At 40.9% G+C, this 22,247-nt stretch overlaps 1 protein-coding gene across 2 annotated transcripts; it reads right to left on the minus strand.

Moving 5' to 3' along the window:
* Positions 1 to 1,072: 1,072 nt before the first annotated feature.
* Positions 1,073 to 21,267, minus strand: ecpas (Ecm29 proteasome adaptor and scaffold; the record flags this gene model as incomplete). 2 transcript variants are annotated; one of them, XM_083921672.1, is made up of 49 exons in its annotated part: positions 1,073 to 2,040; positions 2,776 to 2,847; positions 2,931 to 3,019; positions 3,153 to 3,258; positions 3,750 to 3,897; positions 4,021 to 4,213; positions 4,327 to 4,370; positions 4,492 to 4,703; positions 5,185 to 5,382; positions 5,501 to 5,567; positions 5,649 to 5,740; positions 5,830 to 5,896; positions 6,034 to 6,114; positions 6,282 to 6,347; positions 6,462 to 6,612; positions 7,055 to 7,173; positions 7,278 to 7,325; positions 7,489 to 7,594; positions 8,589 to 8,668; positions 8,798 to 8,965; positions 9,079 to 9,196; positions 9,309 to 9,377; positions 9,528 to 9,642; positions 9,782 to 9,836; positions 10,345 to 10,490; positions 12,867 to 12,990; positions 13,073 to 13,174; positions 13,348 to 13,520; positions 13,802 to 13,970; positions 14,069 to 14,203; positions 14,416 to 14,507; positions 15,040 to 15,247; positions 15,341 to 15,421; positions 15,878 to 16,001; positions 16,346 to 16,449; positions 16,579 to 16,701; positions 16,849 to 16,915; positions 17,007 to 17,056; positions 17,153 to 17,228; positions 17,326 to 17,411; positions 17,513 to 17,632; positions 17,718 to 17,796; positions 18,380 to 18,519; positions 18,612 to 18,789; positions 18,901 to 19,050; positions 19,532 to 19,650; positions 19,761 to 19,877; positions 20,072 to 20,202; positions 21,246 to 21,267. In XM_083921672.1, 49 exons carry the CDS (start codon positions 21,265 to 21,267, stop codon positions 1,901 to 1,903), a joined length of 5,520 nt encoding a protein of 1,839 aa, XP_083777798.1. In that variant the 3' UTR covers positions 1,073 to 1,900. The 2 variants fall into 2 exon arrangements, with proteins under 2 accessions (XP_083777798.1, XP_083777797.1); XM_083921671.1 differs by having other exon boundaries at positions 6,034 to 6,123.
* Positions 21,268 to 22,247: the final 980 nt, after the last annotated feature.

A 22,247-nucleotide genomic window follows, 5' to 3' on the forward strand; every position in this document is an offset into this window, starting at 1 on the left:
CATTTCATACATTTGGGGCGGCAGTAGCTCAGTCCATAGGTGACTTGGCTGGGAACCAGAGGGTCGCCGGTCCCTGTGTGGACCATGAATGGAGCGTGGACTGGTAGCTGGAGAGGTGCCAGTTCATCTCCTAGGCACTGCCGAGATAGTGTTGAGCAACGCACTGAATCCCCAACTGCTCAGGCCGCTGGTCACTGGCAGCCCCCTCGCTCTAACATCTCTCCATTGTCTCCGCATGTATATAGGTCCTTTCTGTGCATGTGTGTGTATTCCGGGCCTGACTTACTACTATTCTCAACAGCCAATATTACATTTACTGCCAAGTTGATAGTCATTAAAAACTGAGCCTTGGCATTATGGAGAAAATCAAATATCACATTATTTTTTGATATTGTGATAATATTGTAGGGTTGGCTATTGGTGCTTTAACCAAATGAGATTCTTTATTTAAAAAAATCATCAGTAATGTGAATGAGTAGGTGGGTAAAGGCAAATAATAGAACATTCTGGTAAGTTAAAAAAATGACATCACTTTACTGTAATGATACCTGGTCTCATGTAAGAAATTAAGTGATATATTGCCCAGCTCTAATACTCTTAAAATATGCAATATTATTACAGGCTATGGTTGAACCCATATACTATATACCACAAACCTCAAAAGCAAGTTGTCAGATTTATATTTTTGAGGGTGTGTAAACATTCCTCCTTTGGAATGTACACATCTTCTTATGGTGTATTGTTTGCTTTACTTTATTTCACATGATCAAAAATGTTCAGCTAGGTGTTGTAGAAATTATAAAAATTGCATAACATTTGATTGGCTCTTAAATGAACCTCACTAGAAACATTGACATTGTTCTGACTGTTACACATTTAAGTTTATCCTTTTAGAGTTACATTTCAATTACCATTTCATTTCTGTTTGTACATAGCTAGTACTCCTGGGCTCTTAATATGTGAATACATTTTTTAATTACAGCTTCTTCAGCCTCTAAGAAGTTTACTCAAACTTAAATGCATAACCATCATTAAGACAAAAGAAAGTCACACTTGTCCAAATTGTCACGGTAGTTTTATTTTATCAGGGACAAATTCAAACAACTATAGCATCAATTTCAACTTAACATCAGGTTTTCCTTTTTATGTTCTCAAGACTTCACAAAATTGGCTGTCGTCTTTCTTATCACCTTACGAACAGGAGAAAAAACATAATTTACAGGAGACAGAGAGAGAGAGACATCTCCAAAGTCTCAGCTCTTTCACCACTGCTCAGCCGCAGTGGTATTACAGTGAGGAAGTGTCCACGCCCCTGAAGAGTGCAACTTTGAACGAGAGCCGACTAGTCTACGTTCTGCGTTGTTGTGATACTAAATGAGTAGGCAAACCCACAACAGTAGTAAAAGTCCCCATTTTGGGGCTATAGATATACAACATCCACAAACCCAACACATTGGTTTATATAGCATTTATAATAATGTTACTGTCCATTTAAATGAACCAAATAAAACTTGACACGTTACAATAATAGCCTTGCCCTTCACTGCTCAGAGCAAGTTGTGTCACCGCAGCCTCTCAAAGCTTCGTCAGCCGCATGTGAATCAGTCAGTCAGCTTGAGTGGAGCCAGCTTCAAAGCTTACAGGTGATATGGATAGGAAATGCCATGAGAAGATAACTGCATCAAAGATGTCAGACAGAGGAGTGTGATGTATTTTGTTTTACTGATAAAGAAGGACAAAGGAGTTAATGCTCTACTTTGTTGTGTGTGTGTGTGTGTGTGTGTGTGTGTGTGTGTGTGTGTGTGTGTGTGTGTCTGTGTGTGTGTGTGTGTGTGTGTGTGTGTGTGTGTGTGTGTGTGTGTGTGTGTGTGTGCGTGTGTGTGCGTGTGTGTGTGTGCACTCAGGGTTGGCTCTGGATGTGTCTGCGCAGCTCCTGGGCCTTATCCTTCAGGTCAGGTCTACTGTCTGTCTGCAGCGTTGACAGGGAACGCTGCAGCTGCTCCCGGCTCTTCACAGACACACAGTCCCACTGTTCGCTCTCTGTTAGCAACACACAGGTACAAGGATATTTCATCCACGACACCTTGATGATGATGATACGATTTGACAATCGATTAATTATTAACGGAATTTTTTATGTAAAAATGGCAGAAAATTCAGTTTTCAGCCTCTCAAATATGCAGATTTCCTGATTTTGCATTAAACAGAATATCTGTTGATATTGGGATGACAAAACATTTAAAGACATCATCTTTGAGAAACTGGGTACATATTTTTCACTATTTTCGCAGATTTTATAGACCAAAACATTTATCTAGGAAAGAAATCAGCACATTAAACGATAATGAAAATAATTATTAGTTTCAGCCCTATGCCTCGTATCCTTTACTGTATTAAAATATACCGCCTTATACTAGATTATGTTAATATATTAAATTAACTACCACATTATATACTTATCAATATACAGAATGTGTGTTCATTTATGTATATGCACGTTGTCAAGGAAACACAAATTCCTAAAGTAAGAACAGGCAGGCTGGCTACATGAAATCCTTTGCACTCTGACATTTAGTGACAACACAGTGTGAAAAATACATAATTTTTTCAAGTTTACTTTGTTGTATGAATGTATTGTACATTCAATAACCAGAAAAGAAACCCTACCCCTGAAGAATACTTTGGCTCATGTTTTCATTTGCTCACATTCAAACTGAACTCAGTCAATTGCAGTTGAGGAGTGATGCGACACCCTTAGTAGCAGTAAATACTTACCTCCAGTTCTCTTTACAATCAGATCCACAACTGACAAGGCCTCTGTCCTCACAGAGGAGTAACTTTTGTTTTCTGGATAGACAAACAATACAAACATGGTGAAATGCAGGTGTGTACTATTTTTTCAGAATATACTGAAATTGTGAGGGCCTTACCTAAAGGATAAGTGAGAGCAGCACAGGTCTCTGTGAGTATCTGTGACAATGCATTGAAGTCTTCACTTCCCTTTTCAAGCAGCAATAACCTACAGAAAAAAACAGCGCAAGTACTATATAGTCAGAAAACTTTAATTAGAAAGGGTTATTGTGAGCATACTTTTAATACAGGGTCCATTTCAAAGAACAAATGATAAGAAAACGTTTTTGTTTGGTCCTTACCCCTTAAAGTATGCTTTCATGGACTGTAGAACGCCAAGCTGGACTTTCCAGGTGCTCAGCTTGAGCTTCTCACACATTAGCCTGCACACCTCCAACTGGAAATGAGCTACAGACAGACACAATGTTAAGAACATTATATAACTACATCATAACAGTTTTCAGCCCCTGACAATGTAGTCTCTTGAAATCAAGACATATTGGCTTGGTATTGGAGTGGTATAATGCAGCTTATATTCTTGTAGATCTTAAATCTTGCTGCAGTGTCTTCAAATAAGAGGTTGGTCACATGAACAGAGAAAAACGTTTAAAGAACCACCATTTTTTTTTAGATAATCTTTAGCGGAAAGCGCTAGAACAGGAATATTCCTGTGTAATAAGAGTGACAATGGCGAGATTGTAATAAGTCATAATCATGGCAACAATGCCGACATGTCCACCAGTTGCCGGTAAAATGTGTGTGGCATGTACAGTCTCTTTTTTTAGCAGGGCATGTGATTGGAACACGAGTACTGAATGCACGTTTGTGTACTGTATTGTAATTAATCAAATATATCAAATCAAAATCCAAGCCGTGGTCCAGTCATCTCTGTAACTTACCCTGAGTCTGTGGGTTTCTAGGCCAAGCTTTTCCAAGAGTCTCAAAAGCGCAGAGCAGAGCGTCTGTCTGCAGCTCTTTCGCCTTCACATCTCTGTCATCATCATCATCCAGTGACCTCGGGGAGGCACCGCCGCTCTCTGGGCAGTTCTGTTGGGAATCAGGAAGATGGATTGAACATAGTTAAACATGCTTCTTAAAATGCAGTGATGTCTTCCATTATGGCTCTATAATATCAAACAGGCAACATCAGATGAGAGGATGTGATTTAACCTTCTTGATCAGAGGGAAAAGGATCTCAGCCATGGTGCTGAAGCGGTCCTCCTGGCTGCTTTGAAGAACGTCTCCAGCACAACGCAGAGCAGCCATTTTGTGCACTAGACTCTCCTTACGACATTCCTTGAACACTACCTCCAACACCTCAGAGATGGTGGGTTGGCCTGAACAAGGCTTCTTCAGCTCTGTGCTAAAAGCCAGAGGAATAATGGAAGCAATCAAGTATATATTAAAAAAACAAACAGTAGATGAATGTTGTCCTTCAAAAAAAACCCAACTAGTATTAATAGGAAAAAAACTAACCTGCATCTGGAAACTACTGATCCAATGGCTTTCAACAGCTCCTCCTGAAACAAAAAGAAAAAGTATTAATACACCTTGTTTTGTACTAATTTTGATCTCCAGTGTATATAAAACCAAAAATCTTTCTTACTTGTTTTGTTCTGCTATAGTATTATTAGCTCTTACCTTGCCAGCCCATGTGCGTCCAGATAATCCCTGCATTAAAGCCGTTAGCACCATGCCAAGGTGTGGTGCCACTAATGAGCCTGTCTGTTCCTTCGCAACAGTTGCCATGGCAGCTGCGCCCTGAGCCTTCATCTTCCAGGACTGGGACTGCAGTGCCTTCTGCGTGATAACGATCAGTTCTGTCATGTAGAGTCTGATGCCTCCAAAGCTTCCTGGAATAAAAGAACAAGTTTAAAGCTGATATTGCAGTGACAATGTGTTTTTAGTGTATACCAATATCCAAGTATTTTTTTTCTTTTTCAGTGCAGGAGGCAGGATTTGTGAAGCGGTCACAGAGCTGGTTTATTATCTGGGCATAAACAACAGTCGCTTGCCGGTCCTTGAATTTTTCTGATTATTTTGGAGCAGCCCTTACCAAAGAGCTTCATTGCCTGAATGACCCTTCTTCACCCTCTAATTTTTTTTTCTGCTGGTTTCGCACCAGACAGAAACGTCATCATCATCATTCTCCAGAAAATAACCTGCTCTATTCATAAGTGTGTTCAATCGGACATTATATAGACTTTGAGAGCTGTGAGGGGAAAGACTGTTTAATGTCCGATCCAACTGATTTGGACATTTGCGTTCGAGTAATGTCTAGATAAGAGTTCAGGGTTGCAGCACGTGTGAAATTGGCTTATGAATGTCTCTCACCTGGGACATTCTCCTGCCACACCTCAGCCCACAGCGTGGCATCATGGCTCTCTCCTTTCTCCTCATCTTGACCTGGTGCCTGATGCATACCTAGGAAGGCCAGCGGAAGACCCACTCCTGCATGGCCCTTCAGCACATCAGGACTGTAGTGGCTGATTGCGTGCATGGTCAATGCACATGATGACTTGTACACTGGCTCTGGGAGTGAGAGGGACAGTTGAGAAAATAGAGTAGAAGAGTGCAAAGTTATTGTTTTACTAAATGCACACACACCATTATATTTCGAGGGAAAATTGTAGGCTTCCTGCAAATTTACCTTCTTTATCCAAGTACCAGCTGTTGAGCTTCAGGAGTAGTTTCTCTACACTGCTGTCTTTTGCCGTCTGATGGTAAAAACAAGCCCATGGTTACTGAGTTACAGAGAAAAACCTATTGTAAATAATATAATAAGTCTGACTCCTTACCCTTACTAGGTGTCCCAAAGCAAAGGCAAATGCTTTCTGTACTACAGTGCTTCTGTCATGGATACCATTCAACAGGGCACTCATCAGTTTACCTGGAGTCAATACAAGATTTTTGTCATTAGTTCACGTGCACCAAACGGTAAACACATGACAGCAACAGATGAGCATAACTGTGCTTTACCTGAGTATGGGGTGAGGTCCTGGGGGCACTGCACTGTGAGTGAAACAATCACACTAGCACAGCCACCCTGTGGTGAAAAAAACAACAGGTAACCATAAACAGGCTGAGTCGATACACTGTATCTAAACAGGTGGATATAAAATACCATCAAAGCATTATTTACAGACAATTTAAAAATGACTGACTACAACAGTGTGTGTCTACCTTGGTGCCCAAGCCTACTCCACTCTTGAGCAGCTCACAGAGCCTGGGAACCAGCTCCCCCAGAACAGAAACATCGAGGTGCTGAAGACACTGTGCAAAGACATACACAAGACGGATCCTTACAAACCAGATCTTATTGGCTTTTGTCATGTTTTGTTAAGTAGAAACCTCACCAGTGAAAGTTAAAACTGGGTCAAAGAAATTATTAACTGAGGCTGAACAAACTAATTATGATGCTTTTTTCATACCATGTTAACGGTCTCCATCATTGGAGATGACTTTGCTGCACTCAGTCTGGCAGCGTCCATGGCACTCTAGAGAGGCAGAAAGAAGAAAACTCATGAGGACGTGGTGTCCAACCTGTTATAAAACTTTCAGGCTTTGGTTACCAGACTTTGGGGGAAAATGCAGTCGACGAATGAGGGTACCTTCTCTTGTTCTGTGGCTCTGAGACTGAGGTAGTTGAGGACCTGAGGCTCCAGGGTGCTAAGGGCCTCCAGCAGGGCTGGGATCAATCGGGAAGCATGAGGCTTTAGCCTGGCACCGGCCGTCTTACTAACCTTCACCAGGGTCTGGATACTGGCACGGAAAATAACAGACTGGTTCAGAGAGAATGAGGCAGACAATGCTATGGAACAACATTACAACCTGGTGATGTGATGACTGAAATACCAAAGAGCTATACTGCTCAACATCATGACATGTTAGAAAACTCTTGTTTCCTTGGTGATTTGATGAATAAGAGCAGGGGTACTCAATTCTGCTCCTGGAGGGCCACTGTCCTGCATGTTTTAGGTTTTTCCCTGCTCCAACAAACCTGATTCTAATGATGTGCTTGTTATCAAGCAGCTGAAGCCCTTCACAGGCTTGAAAATCCTTAGAATCAGGTGCGTTAGACCAGGGAGAAACCTAAATCATGCAGGACAGTGGCCCTCCAGGACTGGAATATGGCACCCCTGAATAAGAGGTTCAATGTCTGACACAGGAAAAACAAGACCACATTCACGGAGGGAGATGTTACCTTAGCGAGCGGACCTCTGAGACATTGCTGACGATGCCTTTTTCCAGCAGGGTGGGTAACAGTACTGCCACAGTTCTCTGGGCTGCAGAGCCTGTAGACTCACACATACGAGTACACACCTGGACAGAGAGTGAGACGAACACTTGTACATGCATGTGTACACCCAAACAACTACAAAGATACGCAAAGCAGGCCAATATTTTGACAACTCAAACAACTTTACTTTACTAAGTGTCTTCAGTGTTAGGTCGGCAGCTTTCCTCACAGACTCCTGAAATGCAAGATTAGAATCATGTTATAAAATAATGCAATGCAACAGCCTTATATGATTCATCATCTACTGTATCAATCCAATATTTTTTTGCATTAACAAGTTCCATCTGATGCTCTTGCTGTATTAAATCAACAGCGATTGGGATAATTTTTCTGCTCACCTTGATGTCATCAAGGACTCTGAACAGTGTCTCCCACATTTCTGCCAGGTGATCAATGAGGTCATCAGCTTGGCGGCCACGAATCAAATCATTCAGGGCCAAGCAGCTGGAGGGAAAATCAATTTACTTTTATTGACAGCGTTGGCTTCTAGTGGATATCTTTTATCTGACAACCAGTTGCAATGAGTGTAAAAGAAGAATGTATTCAATAGTTAGATAACCATAATCGCAATGGTCTCAATGGTAACTAGAATTACAATAGTTACAATCAGGCCTTTACAGGGATCCTGAGGTCAGTGATTTGTGACAGTATAGCTGGGACTTTACTAGAGCCAGACAGATATATCGGCCAGCCCACATTATCTGTCAGATGATATTATCAGCCAATATTGTCCTATCAAAGACATGTCTGTATTTATCAGTATCAGGGTCTATGATTTCTGATATACAACGTTATGATATATAAAACCTTATTTACAGAACATATAATGCAGAAATCGATGATTGGGATGATTTTTAAATAGTGTCTTATAACTATTTATATCTATTGAAATGTTAAGCAGTTGACTGATACTGAACATGATGTTTATTAAGCTTTTTTTAATTTCATTTCTAGAATCTGCTGACAATGTAATACATGGTGTGTGTGTGTGTATGTATATATATATATATATATATATATATATATATATATATAATATAATGTATAATAATGTTAAGTATTCTTTAATAAAGTCATTTGTTTAGGAAAGAAGCCATCTGAGTACCTTTGCATCGGCAAATCAGTGCAAAATACACATAGAAAATGTCCATTTTAATTACGGCTCAAAAATTCCAGATAGATTTCCAGCTAAAATTCCAATCGTCTTAGAAATCACATATTGGTTCGGCCCCAGACTTTTATGTATGTTGTTGAAGACCAGCTTCCTGTACGAAAATTGTGTCATCTATTTCAACACACTAATTTTTCTTGGAAATAAGTAAGTATGTATTTAGGACAACTAAAAAACAGCTATCAAATCAATGAAAGCAGAAAAGTAGATTAGAACTAATCTTACTTTTTATGAGTTTGATGTTTAGTGTGTGTGTTGTTATTATACCTGGACTCACGCACTCTCCAGGTGTTACTGGTCAAGTTGGAAAGAACATCTTGCAGAATCTCCTTAAGATACTTATCCACCTGAATCACATCAGAACAAACCCACATGTTCACATTACTTATAATGATAAAACTAGACATATATGTCTAAGTCCATTAGTTTGTAGGTATTGTTGTGCATGTGAAAGCTGCAGCAGACTAAACACCTACCAGGGTCTTATCAGTGACCAAGGCGTCCCAGATGCTGGTCATGGCCTGACGAATGCTCAGGTTGGGGTCAAACTGGTAGCGATACAGGCGGGGCACAATCTGGGGCAGGAATGGAGCCAGCTGCTCGCCGGCCTTGGCTGCAATCATGTGGAAACCAAAAGCTGCTCCCTGAAAGGAGGAAAGGTCACGTGGAAGGAAGGGTGAGACAACCCCATTGAGGGAAAAAAGGGTCCCATGTGGTTCATGGGAAAGAGGATGAGGATGATGCATGAGCATGATACCTTGCGAGAGTTCCACATGGCATGATGATTGGCCAGGTTCATGAACTTGTAGACAAGATCCGGTTGATTCAGGTCGCTGGCCAGTGAGCAGAGTTCCTTGTATGTAGTCAGGCCGTGACTGCAAGGAGCCATCAATACCAGAGGGGGAGGAAGGTCAATTTGCACACAAAGCTCACACATTTTACATTTGGAAAATAAAACATCTCCAATAGTGGTGGTATGTAGCTTACCCATCAGGTGTCTTTCCTAAACCTTCTCCTTGAAACACCTCTGTGTCTTCTGAAACAGCATGTTTCACTCTGTAAAAAATAAACAAGAATGAATTAATATCTTCATGTACTGAAACTGTCTTGACCATATTTCTTCTCCCCTGCAGAAAGGAAACAACAACCTCCTGTGATTCTTCTTCTTGTTTCATTCCTTGCTCCTTTACTTAACCAACCACTCACCTTTTTCCAGTCATGAGTGTTTCCACCAGGGTGGACACCAGTTCCTGCTGGTCAGCCTCTCCTCCCATCTCATAGACGAGGCCCAGGCCTTTGGACGCGACATCCTGACTCAAATCTAGATGGAAAAAGAGGGTGATTGATGAATAATTATGAAGGTGTGAATGTTGCAAAGGTACATTCAAAAATGACTAACTGGTGTTAAGTCATGAACAGATCAATCCAACAGGTCAGGTTAGACAGACGTATCTCCTTACCATCAGGATCTGAGAGAACAGAGATGAACGCCACCTGAATCTCCTTCAAATGGGACTGTAGGAGTAAAACAAAATGATTTGTATTACAAACGAGTGGGATGTTACACATGCACGCCAAGTCTGGATTTTTTTTTGCATACTACAAACATAAATCCACCGCAGAATTATTTGCTGCAAAACAAACATAGCCCTCTAGCATGGATGACTCTTTCTAATGAGGGAACAAAAGTGTTTTTTACTACATCTAAAGGTCATTATTAATTATGAGCATTTGTGACAAATGTGAAAAAAAACCTCAAGAAAAGTGTTCCAAAACTATTTATTGATGGAGGACAGTTAATAATCATTCAATAATAATAATAAGCCTAAACATGGGGCTGTATTATTCTTTTAAGATCAAACCTTTTCAATGAAAATCACAGTGAATGTGTGTTAAGATCTTAACTCCACGTTAAGTGATTATTACTACTAAGTGATTACTCATGGTTATCAGAGTTCCTCCTTAGAACTGAGACCCTGTTTCTTTTTAGGTTCAAAGATATATACTTGGACAATACACCCACCGTAATTTCTTTGTGTTGGCTGAGTTTCTTGACCAGGGAAAGCAGCCATATGCAGGCTGCCTGTCGGACATGGGGGTTCTGGCTGGGTATATACTTGGACAGGATGGACTTGAGGACCCAAGGAACCACATCATTATTTTTCACATCTAACAGGTACAGAAAAAAAGTGTAAATGAGAGGGGAAAATAAATATTTCTATATTGTAGGTAATTGTATGCTCAGGCAAAATACATTTTCCACATATCTGATTACTTGCAATATAGAGCTTCTTTCATCATCATTGATTTCACTGTGACAACTCCTGTCATTATGCAAGAGACGGTCTGACAAACATTGCAAAGTCAACCTTAATACATACTTGCCAACCACATCAATCAGATTGGCTATGTTTTTCTCATACAGTATAAAAAAACATCATTGCTTGCCTACTGACATTGATACACTGCCCTCTGGTGGACAGAAGAACCTATACAACTTAATTTTGATACAAATACAGTGCATCCGGAAAGCGTTTCACTTTTTCCACATTGTATTACGTTACAACCTTATTCCAAATTGTATTAAATTAATCTCTGTCCTCAAAATTGTACACATAATGCCCCATTATGACCACGTGAAAAAAGTTTTCTTGAGTTTTGAAAATGTATTAAAATTAAAAAAAGAAATCACATTTACGTAAGTATTCACAGCCTATACCATGACGCTCAAAATTGAGCTCAGGTGCATCCTGTTTCCACTGATCATCCTTGAGATGTTTCTACAGCTTAAATGGAGTCCACCTGGGGTAAATCCAGTTGATTGGACATGATTTGGAAAGGCACACACCTGTCTATATAAGGTCCCACAGTTGACTGCATGTCAGAGCGCAAACACCAAGCATGAAGTCAAAGGAATTGTCTGTAGACCTGAGAGACAAAATTGTCTTGAGGTACAAATCTGGGGAAGGATACAGAAAAATATCTGCTGCCTTAAATGTCCCAATGAGCACAGTGGCCTCCATCATTCGTAAATGGAAGAAGTTTGAAACCAACAGGACTCTTCCTAGAACTGGTCGGCCGTCTAAATTGAGCAATCGGGGGAGAAGAGCGTTGGTCAGGGAAGTGACCAAGAACCCGATGGTCACTCTGTCAGAGCTCCAGCGTTCCTCTGTGGAGAGAGGAGAACCTTGCAGAAGGACAACCATTTCTGCAGCAATCCACCAATCAGGCCTGTATGGCAGAGTGGCCAGGCGAAAGCCACTCCTTAGTAAAAAGGCACAAGGCAGCCCGTCTGGAATTTGCCAAAAGGCACCTGAAGGACTCTCAGACCATGAGAAACAAAAGGATCTGGTCTGATGAGACAAAGATTGAACTCTTTGGTGTGAATGCCAGGCGTCATGTTTGGAGGAAACCAGGCACTGCTCATCACGAGGCCAATACCATCCCTACAGTCAAGCATGGTGGTGGCAGCATCATGCTATGGGGATGTTTATCAGCAGCAGGAACTGGCAGACTAGTAAGGATAGATGGAAAGATGAATGCAGCAATGTACAGAGACATCCTGGATGAAAACCTGCTCCAGAGTGCTCTTGACCTCAGACTAGGGCGACGGCTCATTTTTCAGCAGGACAACGACCCCAAGCACACAGCCAAGATCTCAAAGGAGTGGCTTCAGGACCACTCTGTGAATGTCCTGGAGTGGCCCAGCCAGAGCCCAGACTTGAATCTGATTGAACATCTCTGGAGAGATCTGAAAATGGCTGTGCACAGACGTCTCCTATCCAACCTGATAGAGCTTGAGAGGTACTGCAAAGAAGAATGGGCAAAACTGCCTAAAGAGAGGTGTGCCAAGCTTGTGGCATCATATTCAAAAAGACTTGAGGCTGCCAAAGGTGGTTCTACAAAGTATTAAGCAAAGGCTGTGAATACTTATGTAAATATGATTTCTTTGTTTTTAAATTTTAATACATTTTCAAAACTCTCAAGAAAACTTTTTTCACGTGGTCATAATGGGGCATTATGTGTAGAATTTTGAGGACAGAGATTAATTTAATAACAATTTGGAATAAGGCTGTAACGTAATAAAATGTGGAAAAAGTGAAACGCTGTGAATACTTTCCGGATGCACTGTATACAGTAGGTCTTACTGAAGATATTTAATGGTCAAAATATTATTAATAAATATATGAATATATTCAAATATTAACGTTAATAAACAAACGAACCTCGAATATGATTTTTATGCAAAAGTCACAGCCCTACACCCTATATGAGGTTATTCACACACATGCTCCTACATACATTTTGCAGTTCACACACATCTATATTTAGTCGCAAATATGCGTGAAACAAGCGCAATGTCAAGCCCTGCCAAAGGGCTTTACAATCTGTACAGCATACGACACCCTCTGGCTTTAGACCGTTGATTCGGATAAGTAAAAACTTCCCCCAAAAAAATCTAACAGGGAAATATGTCATGTAATAGATGTTTCTACAGACTGGACCAGCATAGTAAAACTCAATAATACAACCTAAAGTACTTACTGTGTGGAGGGCTGTATTGCTCCTCAGTGCAGGTCCATGGGTCTCTGGCAGCTCCAGAGCTGGTGCCTATTGCAACACTGGTTATTGCCTCTCCAACTGCAAACTGCAGCTCCACCTGTTTGGCCTTGAGTAAGAAAAAAGGAGAAAATATTAAATCCCTGCTTTACTATTATTACTGGTACTGTAAGTGAGTGTATGTTTCATACCTCCACAGAATCCATGAGACCCTGCAGCACCTTCTTCTGGTGAGGAAAGTCTCCATCTCCCACAGGTAAGTAACCCAAGGTCTGGATTGATCGCTCCTTCATCTGATCACGTACATGAACAGACGGACAGATATAAACAAGATTATTAAGATAAAATACATGAGTCACAAATCTTTAAGCTGAAGATCTGACACCTTATTAACACACAAGTGCATACTTGTCAACACTAACAAAATATCACAGCTGCCACTTCCTGTTGTTTAGTTTCTGGTTACCTTTGTGCTCTCCTTGCCAGAGGGGATGCGAGCCAGCAGGTTTTCCACAGTTGACAGTTTGGTGAAGCCCACCCCATCCGCAGGGATCAGCAGGGCGCCATTACGGCCAATTTCTCCCAGAGCTATACACGCTGCGACAGCAAGCAGCACACTACTGCTGTCCAGGAAGGAACCTGGATGAATACACACACACACGTTGGTGAAGCCGGACTGAGTGGATAAACCCATATAGACAGTAATCACTTGTTTTCTTTTAATTTTTGTTCATATAAAAGTTTAAATGGCAAATATTTTTTTACTAGAGGGAGGAGATAAAAAGCAATCTAATTTACATCTCATCACAATCAAGGCAAATAAATGGCATTTTAACATCAGTTTATTGTACTCTAACCCCTGCTATAGTCAATACATGAAGCCAAAACTACAGGATATTGTTGCAAAAATAATAACATACCAATTGTCTTGGTAGCCATGGCAACAAGTTCATCATCTCCTTGAGAGGTGATACTCATTTGCTGCCCCATGTCATGCGTGTCCCCTGAGGTGACAGCTTTCTTTTTGCTCATGTACCTTCCCACCATGTAGCCAAGAGCCAAGATGGCACCATGCTGAGTCTCAGGACTCTGTAGTTAAACAGTAGCAATTAACATTTACACAAGGTAAAACTGCACACTTAAAAATATATTAACATAAAACGTTCAAGGGCTCCAAGTAGACATACGTGGTTGTCTTTGGTGATTTTGAGCAGGTTGTGCACAGCCGTCTGCAGCTCGTTGCCAGTCATGGTGGAAACCACCACAGCATACAGCTGGGCTGCGAGTTCCCTCATGTCCTCCTTATTTGTGTTCATCAGACTCTGGAGAAAAAAACATCTGTTATTACAGCTGAATACACTGGTAGTGGAGAAATGTGAATTAAGCTCATGATACAATATCATGGGACAGCTAAGTGATTGGACGTTTAGTGGTCCTGATATTTGTCTCACTAATGAATTAGAGCACAATAAATCTCAATGTAGACTGGCCTCCATCCTTCATTTATAAACAAATAAATACATGAAATACTCACTTTAATCCAGTCAATTTTATCAATAAACCTCAAAGCCAGTTTCTCTGGGCAGACAGACACCACCTCCAGTAGACAGTACATAACTGTGATTCCTGTTGAGATTAATAATGAAAATGTAATAAATAATACATGAGTAGAGAGTAGAGAATAGAGTTTCCAACCATGATTATTATGACAATTATTGTGTTTCTTTTTTATTTACAATACCACACAGATATATGGTTTATCAAGCATATATAAACAACATAACAAAATACATGAATTCTAATAGGTTCAACTAAAGACCATCTGGATATGGGATCACACCAGGTGCAACATCAAATTGGGGCAGGGTGTAAGGTGGTGGGCCAATGACCCCCTTCCCTATTTTCTAGTCCCCTACTTCTGGCACCCTTGCTGATGACTCCCATTTTCTGACTGTATCTTGCAAAATCTGTCTGCAGACAGACATACAAAAAATGGTGAAAACCAATACAAGCTTCACTGGTGTAGCTGGTAATAAATAAGAAAACCAACACTTTCTGTAACACGCCATTGAACTTAACTGAAGATTCCAACTGAGGGATTTTAATACAGTATAATGATATAGTGGCCCTGAGGAAAGATCCATTTAACTTCTCTCACCTCCTACAGCAGACAGCAGCAGCTGTATCAGATCCATGTAAACGTGAACAGGGTCTGCCTCAGAACCCTTTGACTGACACTCAGACGACAGCAGTGTGTGGACGTAGCGTCCGATCGCTGGTGCATCATCTTGCATGTCTGCCAGACGTGTGGACATGGGCGTGACCCCGGCGCTGTGGGCTAAACACATCCTCAGGTAGAGCACAATCTGGGAAGACAGTGAAAAGTTAGGTGCAGAAAAGCAAAACTATTTATTCATCCAACGTCATAATGTCACAGGCCAATCACCAATTATAATTACCTCTCCAAATGCAGATGGGTTGAAAGGAATAGTTGAGGTTCCGACAATGTACTTAGCTGGAGTTTTCATCCTTTGTGCCGCCTGATAATGACAAGATAAACTAGAATTACTGCCTTGCGGTTGTACGTCTCCACCAACCAGTTAAATTGAAGGAATTTAATGAAAGGTGCAACCAAATGTCTCCCCTTCTGTTCCTGAGCTAGTTGAAATGACTGAAGTGTCATCACTTCATCATTTATCCTATTAGACATTTGTGTGAAATGTTGTCATAATTAGTATAGGTATTCTTGAGTTACGGTCAAAAATGCTTTTTGTGAAGTAACAGTAACCTTGACCTCCAAAATATAATCAGGTCAGCCTTGTGTCCAAGTGGACATTTAGAAGAAAATCCCTTCATGGGGTTCCTGAGAAATCGCGTTCACAGGAATGCGACGGACATCCCGAAAACATTATGCCTTGAGGCATAAAAAGAAAGGAGATTCATCATTTAATTTGTATTCCATTCCAAGAAAATGAAAATTAAGCAAAGGGCCTAACCTTCTCCTGGATGTAGGCCACCATGTCAGGAAAGGAGGGCATTGGCTTTGGGCCCTCCTTCTCAGAGCTCTTGGTAGGAAAAGCTCTCAGCACCTTCTGGGCCTCCCCAGAAACCTCCTCCCTCCTAACACATGAAAAAAAAAGCTTATTTTATCCTTTGCCCTGCTAAGGAAAGTAAATCATTACCACCTTAATTTTTAGCATTTAAAGCCCAACTGATTTGTACCCCATGATATAGTACATGTGTACTTGTGTACATGATATAGTAAGAGCTTTCAAGACTCACTAAAATGCTGACAGAAATGACTTTATTGTCATTGTATGCATACAACAAAATTGCGTTTGGCAACTTTCAGTGCAATTCAGCAGCAACATAGAACAAGATAAAAACCAAATGGTAAACAATAAAAAAAAGTTTTGCAAGTAAGATGGATATTAGGGGTAATTTTTCTGTATTTTTGGACTTACGGGTCTCCAGCTGCCAGTAGCAGCAGGTATCTTGATGGCACGTGATCAGGAGCAAACACTGTGCTGGCAAACTTCATGGCCACTTGGCGAACTTGCACCTCCGGCTGCCACATAAAGAATAATAATGAAGAGTTCTTGAGATGCGTCTTGACAACTTACTGTACTAAACTAGTCGATATTAGTGTTTTGTTTCCTTCTAAATAAAAGGATCTATTTTGCCCATGTAGACTCACCTTTCCAATGTATGCTGCCACCAGCGCCTCCATTAAGTTAAGCAGTGCCCCCTGTAGGTTGGCATAAGCTCCAACCATCATACACAAAGCTTCCTGAATGGCAAGACGGACATCAGCCTCCTCCTAAAGATGAAGAATTTTGGAAATATTAATATCAGATACAGTATTGTGTTCTTTTTAGAATAGAGGCTAAGAAAAGAAACTTATTGTTGTATGCTGCTGTGTTTTCATTGTATTTAATGACAGATTTTTGAGAGATCTTTCACCTACCTTGCACATGGACTCAAAAAACTGCTGTACAAGTGCAATATCCTTTGTGAACAGTTGTGGCATGCGGCTAGAGTAGAAGAAAATGTAGAGTAGTTTTTTAATTTCAAAATCCCTCACCAAGCTGGAAATCTTTGAGTAAAAATGTTATTTCATGTTACCTTGACAGCTTTCCAACAGCAGAGTAGGCAACACATAGTAACTTAGGATCCTGCCATGACAAATGTGGTTTAGTAGGTACATTTCAAATGGAACAGTAAGCGGAGACGTTGCAGTTTAAAAAGTGTGTTGTCATTTTTAGTTTTACCTCCTTGTATTCATTGATGAGTTTGGTGAGACCATTGAGCAGCATTAGTCCCAAAGGTTTATTAGTGTCAGGACATCTGAAAAACATAAAATCCAAATATTGTTGTTCAAATGCAAAAAAAACTTTTGTGAAAAGAAACTGGATGTATCTAGAAAATGGTACACTTTTCTTACACCATGCAGATGTGATGAACAAACTGTAAGGTGAGAGATAGAAGTTTGTTGTTGGTGTTGGCTCCAAACAGTCCATCATACACAACCTACAGAGCAAAGGAACAGAAAGGAAAAATTGAACCACGCACTGAAGCATTTCCTAGAATACACAGAATACACAAGTGTGCCCACAAGTTAAAAAACATACCTGGATGTTAGCTGGAAAGCACTCTGCTGCAAGGCGTGAACGTAGAAGATGTGGTAGTATCTTCAGTTTGACTCTTGTGCTTACTGGCTCATGTTTCAACTCTTGCTTCACATTGCCTCCCTAGCCGCATACAAGACAGTATTATATGCTTAATATCTTTTTATTAACTCACAGGTTAATCGACATTAAATGTGAGTTTACAAACCTTTGTTTTTAGAGGAACATCACCCAGATACACCTTGTACATCTTGTTGATGATGAGAGGATTGTTCCAATCGATGATGCTGGAAGATAACAAGTACACAACCAATGACATGAATAAAAGTTTGTGCTATTTGCATTTCTTTCTGATGGATATAGATTCCACCCTGTTAATCTGTTAAAATGAGACTGAAGAAAATATTATTGGCAGAGAATCAATCATTTAGAGAGCAGAGATTTTATCTTGTGAATTTGAAGTACAATGATAAATGGACTTGTACTTATATAGAGCCTTTCTAGTCTTCTGACTACTCAAGGCGCTTTGACACTACTTGTCACATTCACCCATACACACAGACATTCACACTGATGATAGTGGACATCTACATACCATCTAATCTAACCATTCACACACCCATGCGCAGCACGGGGAGTAATTCAGGGTTCAGTGTCTTGCCCAAGGACACTTCAACATGCGGACCGGGGATAGAACCGCTGATCTCTCGAATGGAAGACGACCCGGTCAAAGCCGTCCTATCAAAATGGGTACACCTAATACTTTGATCATTCATTGCATAACTTACTGAGAGGGGAAAGATTACTGAGTTGGTGACTCAATCTGTAATGCACATGTGAAACAAATATGATTCAAACTCGTTCACCTACCTCTGTTTGCTCTTCAGTTCCAGATCAGCTGCAGTGGCCACACTGTGTCTGGTGTCACTTGATGCTACCACCAGATGCACCACTGTCTCCACCTCTGGGACCTGCTTTGCCTCCATGAACTTCACTATGCCCAGTTTACACTGTAAAAACCAAATGCAAGATGAAGGAATGTAGATCTGGATCAAACTGCCAAAATATAGACACAACTCCCTCTGCCGCTCAGTTATTTTACCTGCTCTAGCTGCTCAGCGCTCCACTGGGCTTCTCCAATCACCCTCTTGGCAGCATATACACTCATCCCTGGGGGAGGCTGGGGGAGACCCTGGCCACCTGCAGCCACTGTCCCTTCTGCAGAACTTCCCTGGGAGGAGGAGGGAGCAGGGCGAGTCGGGGATTCATTCAGCACAAACCTAGAGAGGCCAGAGAAAGAACAAGTCAACATTCTTGTTCAAATGCTTAGATTCGGTCCACTCAGACCTCTAAAACCACACAATACCCAAAGCGCAGACGCATAAACTCACCCATATGGCATCAGTAAAACATCCAACATGAACTCCAGCAGCAGCTGTACTGTCTTTGGCCTCTCAGTTAGGTTAAATGGAGAAGCAATCTTGGAAGTGTCTGCAGGATACTTCATATAGTAAAGCGTAGGGATCAGCAGGTGCATCAGGCTAAGCGAAGAAAGAGAGCAAAATCATACAACAACAAAGAGAGGGCAGGGACAGTCCCATATGAAGGAGACTGAGGTAGTGACTGAGTTTCACTTTATTCATGCAAAAACTCCAGTCTATCTATAAATCATGCATGTTTTTCATCCAGCATTGCGTGATAATAGTAAATATGCCTGTGCACCCTAAGGTGTGTGAGTGCCCCTTTCATTGCAGAGCTGCTGTGCATTTATTACCTCCTGCCGTCTGTGTGAAAGGCACAGAGATGGACTGAGGGACAGATAGGAGTCTGTCTCTGTCCTTCTCTCTACCTACAGTTGTGCTACTGTAATGTGTAAAGTTAGCAACTTGTGGGTCAGATCTGCTCGAAATCACAACTGGGGCGACGTTACCCTGCGTTTGCTTGGTCTGTGTATGACCCAAATCTGGTGTTCCGGCGCTGTTGCAGATTATCTGTATGAACAGCCCTTTTGTGTCCCCTCACCTGTCCTGCTGCGGCTGTGGCTTGCCTTCCATGGCAGTGAGAAGGGTGGGGGCGAGCTCGCACTGTTTTCCCACCTCCAGACGTGGGTAGCCCATTTTGATGTAGATGATGGTGAAATTCTACAAAATACATAGATGAAACAATCACCATTTGTGTCTCATGTTACACATCATTACTTAAACAAAAATGAAAATCTTATTGGTTTCCGATTGTAAAATTGTATTCATACCGTCACAAAGGAGGCAGCTGCAGGATCTTGGTACTGTACCAGTAAAGTTTCTACTGGTAGTTGAATCTTGGGTCTGCTTTTTATCCTTTTGTTCAAATGGACCAACAGCTCCATTACCTAGCAGAGGTGGCACATTAAGTCATTCTGCGGTTTAATAAACAAATGCACAGATCAACACTCACTGGGTTTAAGGGACAGGGATTAAGGCTGACATTTAATCACATTTTTATGAAGTGTTATGCTATTACAGCATAGACTCATGGGCAATTGTAATCTCTTTAGTCACAGATATAGATAAACACCCATCTTACTTTCTTTCGCACACCCTCCTGAACACTGGAGAGTTTGAGGAGCACAGGGGGCAGGAACTTGGAGATAATGTCCTGTAACTGTTCATCTGTTTCAGCATGACCCAGGCGAAGGAACACACGTTCCAGTTGATCTGTCAAAATGAAGAAAAAAAAACACATTTAACCCCTTGATCAACTCTTTGTCTCATTTACTGGGTGGTATTCGTCATACCCCCAATGGTTCCAATGGAATCAGTGTAAATAAATACCTTTCCTAATTTGTCAGCAGCTTTCTATTCAAATATTGAAGAACACATCCCACACCATGTCTTAAACACCTAAGCCCACCATTTTTAAGACATTGTATTCCTTTATGGCATTTTATTCTATTTCTGTGTTTTATTGTATGATTTGTTCAATAATTTTGTTTGCTCGTCACTTCAGTTCCTTTATTTTTTTTTAACTATTTAATTGTTTGTTCTTCTGCTATATGCACTATAAATACAGTTTATTATTACAAACCATCAGCTTTCTTTTTATGCAACATATTTTTATTGAAAAGTACAACCCACTGGGTGTATGAAGCAGGCACAAGCAAAACTACTCTGTGCGACCTTCAAGCAGATGGAGAAAAAAAACGGCTACACAAAGTTAAAACAGTGAACTAAAAACAGACAGAGCCCGTTTGGTTTAAAAAACTCATCCTGTCAGCTGCTGCTGAGTTGGTAAAACCATCACCCAGCCCTGCCTTCTTCCTTTGAGCATGGTTCAACAACCAGCTATTAGCTGCAACAACTGACACACTAGCAACGCATTTAATTTAATTTGATCGCCACTGGCTTTACACAACCACTGACACTCTGCGCAGTTCATCCTAAAATATCTTCACATTCAAGTTGTAAACCTACACCCTAAAAGTTTGATTAATGGACACATATTTATAGTCTACGTGATAGTTTCATTTTGACCATGACTGGGCAAACGGCCTCCTGACGTTAGCATTCTAGCTAGCAATATAGCTGAGGAGCTAGCTGTCGTTCCTGCACCAGTTTTTCACTGAAGGAAGCTTTTTCTACTCGAACAAAAAATCCCAATCGTAAGAATTAAGCAGACCTGTCTGTTCAATACGTTTTCAGAGGCTCGAATACGACATTTTAAGAGATATGAATCACCCATAGCGCAGAAAGAAACTTACTGAGTTCATCTTGAGCAGCCATGTTTGCAGAGAATCATTAGCGACCCCCACAGGAGTGTCGCTGCATCCACTAGTGCCACTCCTTCAGCCATACACCTACACCGACATAAATCACTACATTTTATATTGTACACATAAACACAACCGGATTTTTTACAAACATGTCTATACCTATGGTAGTGCTAACTATTCATGTTTACAGGCATGAGTATGACCACTACAATAATAAGCCATGCTATGTTTCTGTCTTATAATTTGTATACTCCGCTGCTGTATTCTATTGATTTATGGTATGCTATATCTATACACACATACAATATTCAGAAATACTGTTATTTGTTATAGGTCAGAATCTGATAGAATATCCGAGGTGGCTATACTACTGCTGTACTAGCATGTTTCTTTTTAAATAACCAAGGCATTTCAACAAAAACCTTTATTTTGTGAAAAAATAACCTGGTGACAGTTAACTAAATTGTTGGACACACCCTGTTTATCTGACAGCTCTCCTAGTTACTTTGCAAGATGGCAAGCCACTCTAAAGTGATTGAAACCCTGCAACACCAGGTTGTCCAGATGAAGGCCAAAGGGATGACCCTCTCAGAGAGAGGTTGGGCAGTCCAAGTCTGTGATTTCAAGAATATTGATACTTTACATGGGCACAGAGTCATTTAAGTCCCTCAAAAAGGCCGACCGTTCACGTAAAACAAGTTCACGAGAGGACAGGATTATGTGAAGACTCTCAATGGGGAATCGCTGCGACAATGCAGCTGGAGTTGTTCACCAGTTCAGTGCTGAACAGGGCAAGGATCTGTCTCTGCACACATTGTCTCGTCATTTAAGACAATTTGGACTAAAAGTCCACTCTGCATCGACTAAACCTCTCATCAGCAGAAATAATAAAAAGGCAAGACTTGCCTTTGCTGAGGAGCATGTCGTGTGGACAGAGGACTTAATGCACAGAACAGACAATCAAACAGTCCACTGGAGAGGTCTTTTAGA

The sequence above is a fragment of the Echiichthys vipera genome (assembly GCF_963691815.1).
Source record: "Echiichthys vipera genome assembly, chromosome: 2".
NCBI lineage: Eukaryota > Metazoa > Chordata > Actinopteri > Perciformes > Trachinidae > Echiichthys > Echiichthys vipera.